The 18,185-nt window shown below is 49.7% G+C and overlaps 1 protein-coding gene across 1 annotated transcript in view; it reads left to right on the top strand.

Annotated features, from left to right (window-relative positions):
- ABCC6 (ATP binding cassette subfamily C member 6) overlaps positions 1-18,185 on the top strand; it is a 77,227-nt gene extending 59,042 nt beyond the window's left edge. The window contains 9 exon segments of the mRNA XM_010370858.2: positions 1,362-1,672; positions 4,111-4,310; positions 5,749-5,875; positions 7,823-7,924; positions 10,281-10,427; positions 13,133-13,291; positions 13,370-13,536; positions 16,998-17,192; positions 17,514-18,185. Coding sequence (XP_010369160.2) covers positions 1,362-1,672; positions 4,111-4,310; positions 5,749-5,875; positions 7,823-7,924; positions 10,281-10,427; positions 13,133-13,291; positions 13,370-13,536; positions 16,998-17,192; positions 17,514-17,622 — 1,517 coding nt within the window. The 3' untranslated portion in view covers positions 17,623-18,185.

Here is an 18,185-nt window from a genome sequence, read left to right as displayed (position 1 = left end):
ATTCCACAGCTCCAGCCTGGCCACCTCCGACCACCCAGTACCACTTTTCCAAAAGTTCTAGTGAAGTCCCAGGTCTCCCTGTCACTGGTCTGACTTGGGTTATGCGTTCATCCCTGAACCTATTGCAGTGGTTTGGATTGGCCATGGGTGAAATTTGCCCCTCCCCAGAGGAGAAGTTAGCCCCACCCCAGGCGTATAGATTAGCATTGGGAGGAAGGATGTACATTTCTCTCATAGGGCTACTGCCAAACAAGTTTCCACAAACTTGGAAACCTAGCACTATTGAAATTTGTTCTGTCGCAGTTCTGAGGCCTGAAGTCTAAAATGAAGGTGTCAGCAGCATTCACTCATTGTGGAGGGTTTTTTTTTTTTTTTTTCGTTTGTTTGTTTGTTTGAGATGGCGTCTTGCTCTGTCACCCAGGCTGGAGTGCAATGGCACGATCTTGGCTCATGGCTCACTGCAACCTCCGCCTCCCAGGTTCAAGTATTTCTCCTGCCTCAGCCTCCTGAGTAGCTGGGACTATAGGTGCCTGACAACACGCCCAGTTAATTTTTGTATTTTTAGTAGAGAGTAGGGTTTAGTAGGGTTTCACCATGTTGGTCAGGTTGGTCTCAAACTCCTGACTTCAGGTGATCCACCTGCCTTGGCCTCCCAAAGTGCTGGGATTACAGGCATGAGCCACTGTGCCCAGCCCCTTGTGGAGATTCTGAGGGAGAAAACGTCCCATGCTTTTCTCCTGGTTTGCAGTGGTTGCCGGCAGTCTCTGGCATTCCTTGGCTTGTATATGTGCCCTCCCATCTGTGTCACCATCTTCATGTCTCCTGCTGTGTCTCTGAGTATCCTCTAGTAGTCTTATATAAATGGCAGTCACAGAATTTAGGACCCATCCCAAATTAATTTGGGAGGACACTCTTCAACCCATTACATCAAGAAACAAGCAGGGTACAGGTGCAGTGGCTCATACCTGTAATCTCAGCACTTTGGGAGACCAAGGCAGGCAGATCACTTGATCTCAGGAGTTCGAGACCAGCCTGGGCAGCATAGCAAGATCCCATCTCTACAAAAAAATACCCAAAACTAGCCGGCATGGTGGCGTACACCTGTGGTCCCAGCTACTCAGAGGCTGAGGCGGGAGGATCGCCTGAGTGCAGGAGGTCAAGGCTGCAATGAGCCATCATCATGCTACTGTACTTCAACATGGGTGACAGAGTGAGACCCTGTCTCAAAAAAAAAATAACAATCAGGGTGGCCAAGCCATAAGATGTCCACCATGGGGTAGCGGGAGAGACCTGCGCAAGGCCCCACAGGGCGGTCCTGAGGGTCTCCCGCCTTTATGCTCTTACCTCCTCTCCCTCCCCAGCCATTGGGCTGTTTGCGTCCATGGCTGCGGTGCTCCTAGGTGGGGTCCGGGCATCCAGGTTGCTCTTCCAGAGGCTCCTGTGGGATGTGGTGCGATCGCCCATCAGCTTCTTTGAGCGGACGCCCATCGGCAACCTGCTGAACCGCTTCTCCAAGGAGACAGACACGGTTGATGTGGACATTCCAGACAAACTCCGGTCCCTGCTGATGTATGCCTTCGGACTCCTGGAGGTCAGCCTGGTGGTGGCAGTGACTACTCCACTGGCCATTGTGGCCATCCTGCCACTGTTTCTCCTCTACGCTGGGTTTCAGGTATGGAGAGGTCAGGGAGGCTTCTGGGACCAGCTGGGGTCAACTCAGCCAGTCCCCTGTCTCTGGGGAAGACTCCATATATGAGGTTTCACCCAGCTGGACATCTAGGGGATGTTCCTAGAATTCCCAGGGACAGACACACTACAGTCTTTCTGATATCTCCACTAGTCTCTGTCTCTAAATGTTCACATCAAAGTTCTCTTTTTTTAGAGAGACAGAATCTTGCTCTCCTGCCAAGGCTGAAGTGCAATAGGTTATCATAGCTCACTGCAGCCTTGAACTCCTGGGCTTAAGTGATCCGCCTACCTCAGCCTCTCCAGTAGCTGGGACTACAGGCAGTGCCACGATGCCTGGCTAATTTTTAAATTTATTTTTTTTGATACACGTGTCTCGCCGTGTTGCCCAGGCTGGTCTCAAATTCCCAGCCTTAAGTGATCCTCCCACTTTGGCCTCCCAAAGTTCTGGGATTACAGGGCATGAGCCACTCACTGTGCCTCATGGTGCAGTTAAATATTAAGGGTCAGAGTTCTTCATGTGTAATGTTTTTATCCTGCTGTAATTTCTTCCTCTCCAATTATCTGGAAGCCAAAGAGGCATTGCAACTTCTCAAAGGCTATTATATAAAGCTAGATTCATTCAATTGCTGGGATCAGAGACCAGCTAAAATTAGCTTAACCAGAAGAAGAGAATTTAATGGCTTACATTTCCTAGGGGGCATGGGCCCAGCTGTCATCAGGACACAGTGACTCTCTCCATATCTTCACTCAGTGCTTCTCAAAGTGTGGCCCCAGGACCAGCAGTAGTATCACCTGGGGACTAGTTAGCAATGTACGTTCTTAGGCCTCAGCCCAAGACTACTGACTCAGATACTATGTGGTTCGGCCCATGAATCTAGGTTTTTATTACCCCTCCAAGTAATTCTGATGCACACAAATGTTTAGGAACCACTGGCTTACCTCTGTTTGGTCTAATTTTGTATATGCTCTCTTTCCAGGGCAGGTCTGATGGCCACTAGCCATCATATCATCTCACCTTAGCAACTCAACATGCAAAAAACATTTCTCCAGCTCAGTAGACATATATTAATCCCAGGGAAGGTTCTGATTGGCCCTCTGTGGATCATGTGTCCATCTCTGAACTCATCACAGTAACTGAATGGATAGTAGACTCTGATAGGCTAGGATGCATCATGTGACCATCTCTCTGATCAGGTCCCATGATTGACAGCACCTCAACACAGCCCTTTCCTACAGGAAACTAGAAGTAGAGCAGAAGAAAACATGGTAGTCAGATAAAAAACCATGGCTAGGGCTAGGCATGGTGGCTCACACCTCTAATCACAGCACTTTGGGAGGCTGAGGTGGGCAGATCACTTGAGGTCAGGAGTTCGAGACCAGCATGGTCAACATGGCAAAACCCCATCTCTACTAAAAATACAAAAAATTAGCCAGTGTGGTGGTGCATGCTTGTAATCCCACCTTCTTGGGAGGCTGAGGTAGGAGGATTGCTTGAGCGCGGGAGGCAGAGGTTGCAGTGAGCTGAGATTGTGCCACTGTACTCCAGCCTGGGCGACAGAGTGAGACTCCATCTCAAACAACAAAAACCAACACCCATGGCTACCACGTCCCCGACAACTGTCCCAGGTCTTCTCTAAGTTCACTTGACTCCGAGGATGGGCTGTTTCAGTCTCAAGCTTTATAGTCAAGAGAAATCCAGGCTCTGTCACTTACTGTGGCGCTCAGGACAGCTGCTGAATCCCCCGAGCCTCGGATGTTCTCACCACTAACTGGTGAATGACGCGAATGCTCACTCTGCAATGAATGAGACACTGTGTAAAAAGCCTGGCACACACAGTTGGGTGTTCAGCAAATTCAGTTCCTCCCTGCCTGCCTGTCTGCCAGCTGCGCCCAACCTGCAGCTGCAAACCAAATAACACACGTTTCCTGTGCATCACCTGGCACGTAACTCTTGGGTTACATGAGTGAAACTGACTTGGCCAACTGCCTTCATTGCACCTTTCAGTTTTGTTCTCCCAATGACCATCCCTAAATGAAGGAGTCGACCTCAGTGCTGGGAAGTGAGACACTTAAACTGAATTGGTGGTTTCTCAACCCTGGCTGTCCATTGGAATCATATGGAAGGCTATTTAAACAGCATCAAAGTCAAGGTGACTTTGCCAGAGATTCTGATTCAGTCATTCTGGGGTGGGGCATTAGAGGTTTTTGAAGTTTCCCAGGTGATTTTCAAAAAAACCATAGAACTCTGATTCTGCAAGGACATGAGAACCCAGAGAGGTCAGGCAACTAGCCCAAGGTCACTCAGCAAGCTGGTAACAGACCCTGGTCTGGAATCCTGTACTTGGGGCTCTCCGTGCTTCTGGAAACTACCTTTCTATGTCTGTGGCTTCTCCTCTCCCCTCTCCCATCCATCCTTCTCAGAGCCTGTATGTGGTTAGCTCATGCCAGCTGAGACGCTTGGAGTCAGCCAGCTACTCATCTGTCTGCTCGCACATGGCTGAGACGTTCCAGGGCAGCACAGTGGTCCGGGCGTTCCGAACCCAGGCCCCTTTTGTGGCTCAGAACAATGCTCGCGTAGATGAAAGCCAGAGGATCAGTTTCCCGCGACTGGTGGCTGACAGGTAGGAAGAGCCAGGGCAGAGAAGACCTTGCAATTCATCCATATCCTTACAGGGTGAGACCTGAGGTCGTATTATATGGCTAGAGAGGTCACCCAGAGAGTCAGGGACATAGTTGAGGCTAGATCCCACAGGCAGTCTATCGGTTCTCACTGTGGGCAGATGGAACATGGCCGAGAGATTCTCAACAGCAGGTAGGCGGGGGGTATAGGAAGAAGCTTCTGTTGCCAGGCAACTGGATCAGCCTCTTTTGCCTTGGTGATAAAGCAGCCATATAAGCATCCTCAGCCATCTTTAGGTACTAAGCAAGAACAAGAACATAAGCTTTAAGCACAAATAGACACAGATTCAAATCCCAGCTCTGCCACTTACCAGCTGGTTGATTTCAGGCAAGTTACATAACCTCTCTGAGCTTCATTTGTCAAACTGGGATCATGTTAATGTAGTGGATATGAGGATTAAATACAGATACTCATAGGTAAGACTTGCAACGTGCTTATTGCATGCCTGGCACTGTTCTGAGCAATCTATGTAGATTAATGTATTTAATTCTGCTAACAGCTTTGCCAGGCAGAAACTGTTTTATAGATGATAAATCCTAGGCACAGAGAGGTTTGGAAACTTGTTCAAGTTCACCCAGCTGATGCTGGCAGAGCCAGGATTTGAATCCAAGCATTGTGGTACCAGAGTGTGGAGAGGGTTAAGTACAAACTAGGCACTCAATACACGTGAAGTCCTTTTTCCTTTCATCTCAGGTCCCCAGCCACCTGGGGCTGTGTATTAGTCCGTCTTCACACTGCTATAAAGAACTACCTGAGACTGGGTCATTTATAAGGAAAGGAGGGTTTAATTGACTCACAGTTTCACGTGGCTGGAGAGGCCTCAGGAAACTTACAATCATGGTGGAAAGGGAAGCAAGGCACATCTTACATGGCAGCAGGAGAGAGAGAGTGCGAGGTGGGAACTGCCGCCCCCTTTTATGCCATATGATCTCGTGAGAACTCACTATCAAGAGAACAACATGGGGAAAACTGCCCCCGTGATCCAGTCACCTCCCACCAGATCCCTCCCTCCACATGTGGGGATTACAATTCGAGATGAGATGTGGGTGGGGACACAGAGCCAAACCATGGAGGCCATGGGTCAGGGCAGGGGAATGGCAGGTGGACATGGCTTGGCAAATTCCAGGGACAGAAAAGCAGCCACATAGGGAAGCTCTACGGAACACCAATTGTACCCCAGACCCTAAGCTGGGCTCAGTTGAGACAGGACAGTGTCATCGTCCTCTACTCCCTGAGCCTGCGTGGGGCCTTGCATGTGGAGCCCACTGCTGGGACCCCTGTGGGTACGAAGCGGGTGTGATGACCAGTCCTTGTGCCCAGAGAAGCATCTCCCTGCAGATGAGAGTACCCACTCACCCTGCTGTCGCCTCCCTTTGCAGGTGGCTTGCGGCCAATGTGGAGCTCCTGGGAAATGGCCTGGTGTTTGCGGCTGCCACGTGTGCTGTGCTGAGCAAAGCCCACCTCAGCGCCGGCCTCGTGGGCTTCTCTGTCTCTGCTGCCCTCCAGGTACTCCCCATACCCCCAAACTGGGCTTGAGGGACAGACAGAGGCAGAGAGCATCAGACCCCTGCTAGTAGGACCTTCGAAGACCCTGTGTCCAAACCACCAAGGTGTCTGGAGTCCCTCCACCGAGGGACTCAGCTGAAGTGAACTTGCAACCCTGGGCAAGAGTCTTTCCTCGTGGAGTCTCAGCGTGCTTCTTGGAAAAACAGGCCAGTAATCCCATCACTTCTGATGTTATAAAGACTAGTTGAGACAAAGCATATCCTGTGGAGGACATTTCTAGTGCATTGTTAACTTTTGTTTTGTTTTGAAGACAGTCTCTCTTTCACTCTGGCTGGAGTGCAGTGGTGCAATCTCAGCTCACTGCAACCTCTGCCTCCTGGGTTCAGGCAGTTCTTATGTCTCAACCTCCCAAGTTGCTGGAATTACAGGTGTGAGCCACTATGCCTGGCTAATTTTTAATATTTTTAGTAGAGACGGGGTTTTGCCATGTTGGCCAGGCTGGTCTCCAACTCCTGAGCTCAACTGATCCACCCACCTTAGCCTCCCACAGTGCTGGGATTACAGGCATGAGCCACCACACCTGGCCACTTTTTGTTAACTATTAATAACAGTATGTAATGTCAGTTCATGATATCTATGAATATATATATATATATATATACACATTCATAAGCATTTGTTATGGAGGAGGCATTATTCTAAGAGCTCTATACATTTTTGTTCATTTTGGTTTGTTGTTGCTGCTGTTTGAGACAGGATCTCATTTTGTTACCCAGGCTTGAGTGCAGTGGCATGATCTTGACTCACTTCAGCCTCCATCTCCAGGCTCAAAGGATTCTCCCACCTCACTTTCCCAATTAGCTGGGCCTATAGGCATGCACCACCATGCCTGGCTAATTTCTTTTTTTTTTTTTTTTTTTTTTTGGTGGAAACAGTTTCGTCATGTTGCCCAACCTGGTCTCAAACTCTAGGTTCAAGTGGTCTACCTGCCTCAGCCTCCCAAAATGCTGAGATTATAGGTGTGAGCCACCATGCCCGGCTGTTTTGTTTTGAGACAAGGTCTCACTCCTTGACCCAGACTGGAGTGCAGTGGTGTGATCACAGCCCACTGCAGCCTCCAACTCCTGGGTTCAAACAATCTTCCCACCTTCACCTTCAAAAAAGCTGGGATTACAGGCATGAGCCACTGTGCATGAGAACTTTATAAATATTAACTCACTCAATACTGCCCACAAACCCCATCAGAGAGGCACTGTTATTATCCTCATTTTACAGTCAAGGCTTCTAAGCTTCAGGATGAAGCAAGAGGCCGGAGCATGTTGGGTGGCGGTTGAGGCATTTTCCTCCTGCATCCAGGAAAGCCTCTCTGAGGAGGTGACTTAGGAGGAAGTGAGGCCTGGGAGTTGAAGGTTCATCCCTGGTGTGTTAGAGGAACAGCAGGAAGGCGGGTGTGGCCAGAGAGGGTGGGTGAAGGCAAGGATGCTGGGAGACAAGGTTGGGGATGGGATGGCAGGACTAGAGCCGGTCATGGTTCATAGGGAGGAGCGTGGAGTGGTTCCAAGTGTCATGGGAAATTGGTGGCCAACGGTTGCTGTGGGGAAGCTGTCAGAAAGGCATCAGCGGGCCTCGGTCCTGCTGGATGTCCTCGGGAGGGCCACACACTGTCTCTGATCCTGTCTCACCTGCATCAAGCCAGTTTGTACAGGCTGATGTCTGAGGGCTGCTCTTTGCTTTGCATGCTCTGGTTCTACTGAAGGAAGGGAGGGACCAGCTGGTTGCATCCAAATCCCAGTCCCCTGGGCCCAGGTCCTCAGACTGCCCCATTCCTGCCTCCCTTCTTTACTCCCCTGTGTCTGGCCTCGCAGCAAAGGTTGGGAAACCAGCGGGGCTGTTGCAAGCCCTCAAGTGGCCTTGCCGAACCCAGCCAGAGATGCTTTCTTGCACCAGGTGACCCAGACGCTGCAGTGGGTTGTTCGCAACTGGACAGACCTAGAGAACAGCATCGTGTCAGTGGAGCGGATGCAGGACTATGCCTGGACGCCCAAGGAGGTGATGGGCGGGAGGTGGGGAGGGGTTCCCAGCAGGGACATATTGTTGATGGTGGGGGGCGGCAATGAGTCCCTGTTGACATCTGCTACAGGCTTTGGAGTTTGTATCCTCTTCTCCCCTGACTCAACCCCTACCTCTATAGGTCAGAGTCACAGACTCGGTGGCAGCAATGGTTAGGAGCATAAGGTCTGGAGCCAGGCCAAATCTTGGTTCCTTTGCCTCTGAGCCTGAGGAAAGCAGGTCACCTATGGGAGTGGCAGGGGACCATGAGGAACAGCACTGCAATAGCAGCATAGCTGCAACACCATAGTAACACAATGGCAATATTCCAGAACATGACAGTAACACAACAGCAATGTAATAGTAATGTAACAGCAACATAACCACAACATTGCAGTACCAGAATAGCAACATAGCAGTGTAATAGTAATATAACACAGACATGATAGCAACATGATGGTAACATTCCGGCAATACAACCACAACATAGCAATGTAATAGTAACATAATAGCAACATTTTAGTAACATGATAGAAACAGAACAGCAACATGACAATGTAGTAGAAACACAACAGCAACATCATAACAGGCAGCAACATCCCAGCAACATGGTTTTAATATAGTAATGGAATAGCAACATGGCAATGTAACAGTAACAAAACAGCAACATTATAGTAACATGATGGCAACATTCCAGCAAAATAACCGAAATTACGGTAACAGAATAGCAACGTGGCAATGTCACAGTAACAAAACAGCAACAGTATAGTAGCATTGTAAGGACAGAACAGCAACACAGAAATGCAACGGTAACAAAACAGCAACATGATATAGTGTGATAGCAACATAACAGTAACATTACAGTAATAGAATAGGGAAGAACTGATTGATGAATAGGGTAGAAGAAATGATGAGAGATAGATGGATAGATGGACGGATGGATGGATGGATGGATGGATGGATGGATGGATAGATGGATGGATGGATGGATGGATGGACGGACGGACGGACGGACGGACGGACGGACGGACGGATGGATAGATGGAGATGAATGGATTGATGGTATGGATGGATGATGGATGGATGGATGGATTGGATGGATGGATGGATGGATGGCTGATAGATGGCTGGATGGATGGATGGATGGTGGTGGATGGATGGATGGATGGATGGATGATGGATGATAGATGGATGGATGGATGATGGGATGGATGGATGGATGGATGGATGATGGACTGGATGGATGAATGGTGGATGGAGGAGATGGATGTGGATGGATTGGATGGATTGGAATGGATGGATGGCTGATGGATGGGGATGGATGGGATGGATGTGGATGGATGGATGGATGGTGGTGAAGATGGAGATGGATGGATGGGATGGATTGGATGATGGATGGATGGATGCAGTGATGGATGGATGGATGGATGGATTGATGAATGACTGGACGGATGCTGAATGGAGGATGGATGATGGATGGATGGTGGATGGTGGCTGGATGGATGGAATGGTGGGGTGGATGGTGGAATGAGAGATGGAGGGATGGGATTGGAGATGGACAGACAGACAGATGGACGGATGGATGGATGGATGGATAGATGAATGGACGGATGAATGGATGGACGGATGAATGGATGGATGGATGGATGGATGGATGGATGGATGGATGGATGGAATGGGGTGGAAGAATGAGAGATGAAGGGATGGGATTGGAGATGGACGGACAGACAGATGGACAGATGGATGGATGGGTGGGATGGGGTGGAAAAAGGATAAGAGATGGATGGATGAATGGATGGATGGGATGGGGTGGAAGAAAGGATGAGAACAGCAGTATAGCAGTAACCAACATAACAGCATTGAGTTTACTGGGAGGATCAAATGAGATCCTGCAAATAAATGATTTAGTAGAGTCTCTGGTCCATTGCAGACACTCAATACATGTTCACTGCTCTTATTAACTCTGTTTCCCAGATTGGAAAACCAAGACTCAAGAGGGTAGAATGATCTGTTCAAGGTGACAGGAATAGCAAAAGGCAGCATTGGTCTTCCTACTGCACCGCCATGTCCTTTCGCAAAGACAGAGAGAAATGTCTGCTCCCACTATAGAAAAATAGATGATTTTATAATAAACAGTGGCTAACAATAGCAATAAAATAGACTAAAAGTAGCCACCACCATTTTTAGCATTGACATAGTCCATACCCTCTCTTGTTGGATTCCCATAACAACCCTGTAAAATTGCAATAACTATGTCCATTTCGCAGAAGAGAAAACTGAAGCTGAGAAAGGTGGGCCATCTTGTGCAAAGTCTTAGAGGAAGGCTCCTCTGACTCAGTTCCCCCTCCTGCTCCAGGCTCCCTGGAGGCTGCCCACATGTGCAGCTCAGCCCCCCTGGCCTCATGGCGGGCAGATTGAGTTCCGGGACTTTGGGCTGAGATACCGACCTGAGCTCCCACTGGCTGTGCAGGGCGTGTCCTTCAAGATCCACGCAGGAGAGAAGGTGAGTGGTTCTCTCACAATGTCCTCTTCATGGAGTTCAGGCCAAAGGACTCCAGGAGCAAGGCCCTAAACCCTGGACACCAGCTACCTTCACAATGTCCCCACCTCAGGTCCCCTAGCTTTCAGAACCATTACCCCCTAAAATGAACTCCTTGCCTTCCCCAAACCTGCTTCCATCTGGTGACTGCCTCATCCACCTTGGTGTCCCCAGATGAGGAAGCAACTCCCTGACTTCCTTCTTCCTTTAATGTTAACCCAGCTCCTAATATGTGCTGGGCAGTGTGTTAAATGCTCCAAGTACATTTTCCAGTTTGCACAAATGGGGTATTTGCTTTGGGGTGGGAGACGTTGGGAAAAGCACTTCATAGATCAGTCTCAGTTTTCCCATCTGTAAATTGGGACTGGTAATATTGATCTTTGAGTTGTTGTGAAGTTTAACACATAGAACATGCTTAGCTCATGCAAAGTGCTCCAGAAATGTTTACTAATGCTTTTACTATTTGCATTTTCACTCTCACAACAACCCCATAAGGGAGGTGCTAATACTATCCCATTTTACAGATGCCTCATCAAGCCCCTTCACTGATCCCTTTCCTCCCTCTCTCTGAACCTACAGAGGCTTCCTCCCTGTCCCCTCCTTGTCCCCTAATAAACAGTGGATCCTGTCTCACCAGCTCCAATCTGCTCTCCTGTGAGAAAGAGAGAGATATAAATTTTTTTTTTTTTTTTTTTTTTTTTTTTTTTTTTTTTTTGAGACAGTCTCACTCTGTTGCCCAGGCTGGAGTGCAGTTAGCTCACTGCAACCTCCGCCTCCCAGATTCAAGTGATTCTCCTGCCTCAGGCTCCTGAGTAGCTAGGATTACAGGTGCGCACCACTATACCTGGCTAATTTTTGTATTTTTAGTAGAGACAGGGTTTCACCATGTTGGCCAGGCTGGTCTCAAACTCCTGACCTCAATCACTCCCCTCGGCCTTCCAAAGTGCTGAGACTACAGGCATGAACCGCCACGCCCAGCCATCCTGACCTTTATCAGCATGAATGACACTGCATGTCATTCCCCTGCTCAAAACCTTCTACTAGTTCCAGCTTCCCTTGGGGTAAAGTCTGAATTTCTGAGCTTGGCATTCAAGGCTCTGCCCACCCCAGACCCTGCCCATCACCCCCCCATCACTCATTGCTCTGCCAGGGCTTAGCCAACATTGTGGAGCAGCTGCCTCTTGTCCAGGGGGACACATGGTGCTGTGAGTTCCATGAGCTTCCAGTTCTGGAAACCCACTTAGTGTGGTTCACCTGGAGTGTTCCCCTTCCTTGAACTCCTATTCATCCTTCAGGCTTCCATGCAAGTATCCCTTCCTCCATGAGGTCTTCTCTTATTACTTCTATCAAATCCCAGGCAGCATGAGCAGCACCACCTTGCTTCCCTGAATTGCCAGAGGTCCAGAGCTGGTAACAAACAGCATTGTTGGTTGGGTGCCATGGTTTATACCTGCAATCCCAGAACTTTGGGAGGCCAAGGTGGGTGGATCACTTGAGGCCAGGAGTTTGAGACCAGCCTGGCCAACATGGTGTAAACACTGTCTCTACTAAATATACAAAAATTAGCCGAGGGTGGTGGCAGGCACCTGTAGTCCCAGCTACTTGGGAGGCTGAAGCAGGACAACTGCTTGACCCTGGGAGGTGGAGGCTGCAGTGAATCGAAATCGCGCCACTGAACTCCAGCCTGGGTGATAGAGCAAGACTCTATCTCAAAAATAAGTAAATAAATAAAACAAATAGCATTGTTCATCACACTGTATTACATTTACTCAACTGCACTGTTTCCTAGACCAGATGGTGGGCACACTGGAGCAAGGACTCTTTAATTTCTATACTTCCAGTGCCTAAACATGTGCCTGGCATACAGTGAGGTGACCCACATGTTTCAGTCATGAATTAAACAAATCATGTTGAACCCACAGCATGTGTCAGACACTGAGGATGCAACAGTAGCAAGAGAGAGAAGAATGGAGGGTGGATAACAGAATGGGAGATGGATAAGAGAATGAACACACGGATAGGATGGAGGATGAATGGAGGGATGGATGAGGGAAGGAGGGACTGGATGGATGGATGGGAGAAAAAATAAATGAATGAAAGGATTAGTGAATTGATGGATGAATAGGGAAGAAGAAATGAGAGATGGATAGACAGATGAATGGATGGATGAATGGAATGGAAGAATGAGAGATGGAGGGATGGGATTGAGGCGGGATGATGGATGGATGGATGGATGGATGGATGGATGGATGGATGGGTGGATGGATGGGTAGGTCAATAGGGGAATGGGGTGGAAAAAAGGATAAGAGATGGATGGATGGATGGACAGACAGATGGACAGGATACAGTGGAAGAAAGGACAAGAGATGATGGAGAGGTGTAAATAGAAGGATGAGGAAAGATGGAGGAACTAAAGGAAGGGTGGGGAGAAAGATGGGAGAGAGACATCAGGGTAAGGGGAAGATAGAGAATAACACAGATGGAAAACTGGATGGACTGATGGGTGGATATATAGAAAGGTAGACAAATGAAAAGATAGAGAGATGGAAGGTGGACCTTTACACAATGAGGGATGGACAGACAGATCTCGGGTACAGTGGAAACGTCTCCCCCAAAAATGCCCAGGAGCCCTCTGGTCAGAGCAGGCCTTTCCTCCCAACCCCGGGCAGGTGGGCATCGTTGGCAGGACAGGGGCCGGGAAGTCCTCCCTGGCCAGTGGGCTGTTGCGGCTCCAGGAGGCAGCTGAGGGCGGGATCTGGATCGACGGGGTCCCCATTGCCCACGTGGGGCTGCACACACTGCGCTCCAGGATCAGCGTCATCCCCCAGGTGAGGATGGTGGAGGGGGTGGGCAAAGGTGGGAGGCATGGTGGGGCCCTGCTCTGACCCACCGCCCCTCCCCACCAGGACCCCATCCTGTTCCCTGGCTCTCTACGGATGAACCTTGACCTGCTGCAGGAGCACTCAGACGAGGCTATCTGGGCAGCCCTGGAGACTGTGCAGCTCAAAGCCTTGGTGGCCAGCCTGCCCGGCCAGCTGCAGTACAAGTGTGCCGACCGAGGCGAGGACCTGAGGTATGGTCTTCCCACTGTGGCCGGGACCTGCAGGCGGGAGAGGAGGGGATGGCCATGCCTTCCCCAGTAGGATTATCAATTATATTAATAACCACATGTCTGTTATGTGCAATTCCAAGCTCTGACACAGTCTCTGAATACTAAGATTTCCCCCGCTAAATTAAATTAGCCTTCTATATTTATTTGGTGGCAAAACCCAACCTCAACTGACACAGGGCTACTGATAGCCTTTATTACTCTTGCTCAGTATTTATTTTGCTATGAAAATATTGTTTGATATCGGGTGGTCACCCCACCACTCACTGGGGCTATAAGTAACAGGAATTTTTCTTTTTTTCTTTTTTTTTGGTAAATGTCAAGTGTGGGCTGGATGCAGTGACTCATGCCTGTAATCCCAGCACTCTGGGAGGCTGAGGGAGGAGGATTGCTTAAGTCCAGGAGTTAGAGACTAGTCTGGGCAACACAGCAAGAGCTTATCTCTATGGAAAACAGTATTAGCCGGGTATGGTGGCACGCGCCTGTAGTCCTAGTTACTTGGGAGGCTGAGGTGGGAGGAAAGCTTGAGCCAGGGAGGCAAAGGTTGCAGTGAGCCTATACTGCGCCTCTGCACTCCAGCCTGGGCTCCATCTCAACAACAACAAAAAGTTGTGTGGAAAAATACACACAAAATTTACTATCTCAAACTTTTTTTTTTTTTTTTTTTGGAGACAGGGTCTGCCTCTGTCATTCAGGCTGGAGTGCAGTGGTGAGGTCTCAGCTCACTGCAACCTCCACCTCCCAGGCTCAAGCATTCCTCCCACCTCAGCCTCCCGAGTAGCTGGGATTACAGGTGTGAGCCGCCACGGCCAGCTAATCTTTTTATTTTTTGTAGAGACAGGGTTTCACCATGTTGCCCAGGCTACACTTGAACTTGCATAGGCCTCCGAAAGTGCTGGGATTACAGGTGTGGGCTGCCACGCCGGGCCCATCTCACCCATTTTTCAGTGCATAGTTTCTATAGTGTTAGATACGTTCACACTGTTACGTAACAAAACTAAAACTCTGTTCCCATGCAACCCTAACCCTCCTTGTCCCCCTCCCCTAGCCGCTGGTCACCAGCATTCTCCTTTCTGTCTCTATGAGTGTGACTACTCTCTGCATAGAAGCAGAATCACAGTATCTGTCCTTTTGTGACTGGCTTATTTCACATAGCATCATGTCCTCAAGGGTCATCCGCATTGTAGCATGTGTCAGATTCTCTACCTTTTTAAGACTGAATAACTTTCCACTCCATGGATAGACCACATTTTGCTTATCCAGTTATCTGCCAGTAGATATCCAGGCTGTTTCCACCTCTTAGCCATTTTGAACAATGCCACTATGAACATAGGTGTACAGGTATATGCCTTTTAAAAAAAACAAGGTGGCCGGGCACAGTGAATCCCAGCACTATGGGAAGCCGAGGCGGGTGGGTCACCTGAGGTCAGGAGTTCGAGACCAGCCTGGCCAATATGGTGAAGCCCTGTTTCTACTAAAAATACAAAAATTAGCCAGGTGTGGTGGTACATGCCTGTAATCCCAGGTACTCGGGAGGCTGAGACACTGAGAATTACTTGAACCGGGGAGGCAGAAGTTGCAGTGAGCTGAGATGGTGCTACCGAAGTCCAGCTTGGGTGACAGAGCAAGACTCTGTCTCAAACCCCCCCCCCCCCCAAAACAAAACCAAACCAAGGTGTTCTGGGTTTATAAACCCCTCTGACCCTGAGGGTGTCAGAAGTGCTTGTGGTAGCAAATAATTTCAAGCACTAGAGAAGCAGCATTCCTTGGTGGGTGAGAGTATACACAGGTGACAGACTGCCTGGGCTCAAATCCAGGCCCCCCTGTAGGATCTTGGGCAACTTACTCATCTCCTGTGCCTCAGTTTCCTCATCCGTAAAGTGGGAGTAATAGCACCTACCTACCTTGCAAGGATTGAATTATATGCACAAAGTTGTTGAAACAGTGGCAGGCATAGAGGAAACAGTTCATACTCATTTTAGTCCTGAGTCACAGTCCTGAAAACGTCATTTCACAGAGTTGGAATTGGAGGCCTGGGGCTTGCCTGGGGTCACACAGCTTGTAAGTAGGGAGGTCGGGACAAAACCCAGGCACTCTAACGCCTGCATGACCATAGTAGGTTCTAATCCTCTAAAGGGATGCTGTGTCATGGAAGGGCTTACGGTGCAAGACAGACATGCTGGGCCCCCAGGGACCCCTTCCCACCTGAGTCAGGGGCTCACTGGCCTCACGACCTGGAATCTCAACTTCTCCACCTGTAATTAGACGGTGCTACTTCGTGCCAAGGGCTTACTCTGTGACAACCCCACACACTTTTATGTGCCGTGTCTTCACAATTCAATGAGGACGGACCCATTAGGAGCGCAGACTCTGCGGTCAGAGGACTTGGGTTCAAATTATGCACCCACCTGAAGACCCGCCTTGAGACCTTGGTCAAGCCACTGAGCTTCCGTGTATCTGCGTCCTCTCTCAAAAGAGAACAATAATATCTGCTTTGTGGACATTATGAGGATTGAGTCAATATATACACAAGCACTTATGTGTTTGGCACAAGGTAAAGACGTAGAACTAGAAATAGCCATACACAGGCCAGGCGTGGTGGATCATGCCTGGAATCCCACCCGGGTGTTGTACACTCTAGATTTAAGGCCCACTCAACACCGGCCTTGAATGTCTTGGGAAGACTGTACATTTCATTCTTGAAGCAGTGGGGAGTCATTGTAGGTTTGTTTGCAAGGGCATGACTGAAGTCAAAGCTGTGCTTTCGCTGATGAAGGAAATGTAAATTAGTACCGTCACTATGGAAAATAGCACGAGGATTTCTCAAAAAACTAGAAATAGAACTACTAGGGCGCAGTGGCTCATGCCTGTAATCCCAGCACTTTGGGAGACCGAGGTGGGTGGATCACCTGAGGTCAGGAGTTCGAGACCAGCCAGACCAACATGGTGAGACCCCATCTCTACTTAAAAAATACAAAAAATTAGCCGGGTATGGTGGCGCATGACTGTAATTCCAGCTACTTGGGAGGCTGAGGCAGAAAAATCGCTTGAACCGGGAGGCGGAGGTTGCAGTGAGCTGAGATCATGCCGTTAAAACGCCAGCCTGGGTGATAGAGCAAGACTTCATCTCAAAAAAAAAAAAAAAAAAAAAGAAAAGAAAAGAAAAGAATAGAAAAAAAGACATAACCATAAACAGAAAAAAGAAAATAGCCATTTCACAGGTGGGAATCTGAGGCACAAAAGGTTTGAATGAGCTGCCTACAGTCAGCCTGCTCAAAGACGGCAGGAAGCGGCCGCAGAGCCCATGTGTGGGGAAGCCTGAACACAGCCACCTCGCTCCTGCACTGTTTCAGGGACCTGTTTCTGGGCACACCCACACATGCCCACAAACGCACATCCCACCTCATTGTCCCAATCATTTCCAGCGTGGGCCAGAAACAGCTCCTGTGTCTGGCACGTGCTCTTCTCCGGAAGACCCAGATCCTCATCCTGGACGAGGCTACGGCTGCCGTGGACCCGGGCACGGAGCTGCAGATGCAGGCCATGCTTGGGAGCTGGTTTGCACAGTGCACCGTGCTGCTGATCGCGCACCGCCTGCGCTCCGTGATGGACTGTGCCCGGTAAGGCCCCCGCCCCGGCCGGCCCTTCACAGCAGCACTGCCGCGGTGGGGGAAGTGAGCGGAGGCAGCCCTGGTTAGAACTGGAAGGGACCTGAGTGGGGCCAGAGTGGGAGGGATGCCCGGGAACACATGCCAAGCGGGAAGGCTGCCCAAGGACATGCGCCCAGCACACGCCTCCAACCCAGCTGTGAGGGCCAGGTTGCTGCACGGAAAGCAGGACTTCTATGGAGAAAACCTCAGTGCAGACACACTGGGCTCTCACAGCTGCCGAGAGCCTGGGCTGGTGTCCAAAGAGCCTCTTTGTCTCCCTCTCCCCCACAGGGTTCTGGTCATGGACAAGGGGCAGGTGGCAGAGAGCGGCAGCCCGGCCCAGCTGCTGGCCCAGAAGGGCCTGTTTTACAGGCTGGCCCAGGAGTCAGGCCTGGTCTGAGCCAAGACCCTCACCTGTACCCCCGTCGGGCCAGCTGGCAGAGCCTGCAGTGCTGGAGATGGAAGTGACCCGGGGTCATTGATAGCTCCACGCGACGTTCAGTCTAGACCTGTGTTTGCTCTCTGGGAGGAAAATGGCAGAGAAAGTGGCGGATTATCACAGAGCATCAGAGCCGGAAGGACCCAGCAACACACAGGTCTGCCCGGGCAGGGCCCATCTCGCCCTGTCCACCCTGCAGCCCATGTCAACAGTGACTCTCAGCCCCGCTGTACCCTGGACTCACGTCGGGGACTCAAGCACATGCCCAGGCTCCCCGCTAGACCCTTAAATCAGAATCCCTGGGATGGGGGACTGCCATGCTGTGTGTACTTTTTAGAAATTAGCACTTTTATTTTGGGATAATCCCAGACTCACATGCAGTTAAAGAAACAATAATATAGATTCGTGTACTCGCTACCCCATTTCTCCCAATGGTAACATCTTACAAAACTCTAGTATAGAGCATCACGGCAGGGTATTGACATTGACGCAACCATCTTGCTCCATTTCCCGTTTTACTTGTA

The sequence above is a fragment of the Rhinopithecus roxellana genome, chromosome 20 (assembly GCF_007565055.1).
Source record: "Rhinopithecus roxellana isolate Shanxi Qingling chromosome 20, ASM756505v1, whole genome shotgun sequence".
In the NCBI taxonomy this organism is placed as follows: Eukaryota; Metazoa; Chordata; class Mammalia; order Primates; family Cercopithecidae; genus Rhinopithecus; species Rhinopithecus roxellana.
The sequence above is the reverse complement of the archived record's forward strand: the minus strand, read 5'-3'. Positions and strand labels throughout refer to the sequence as shown.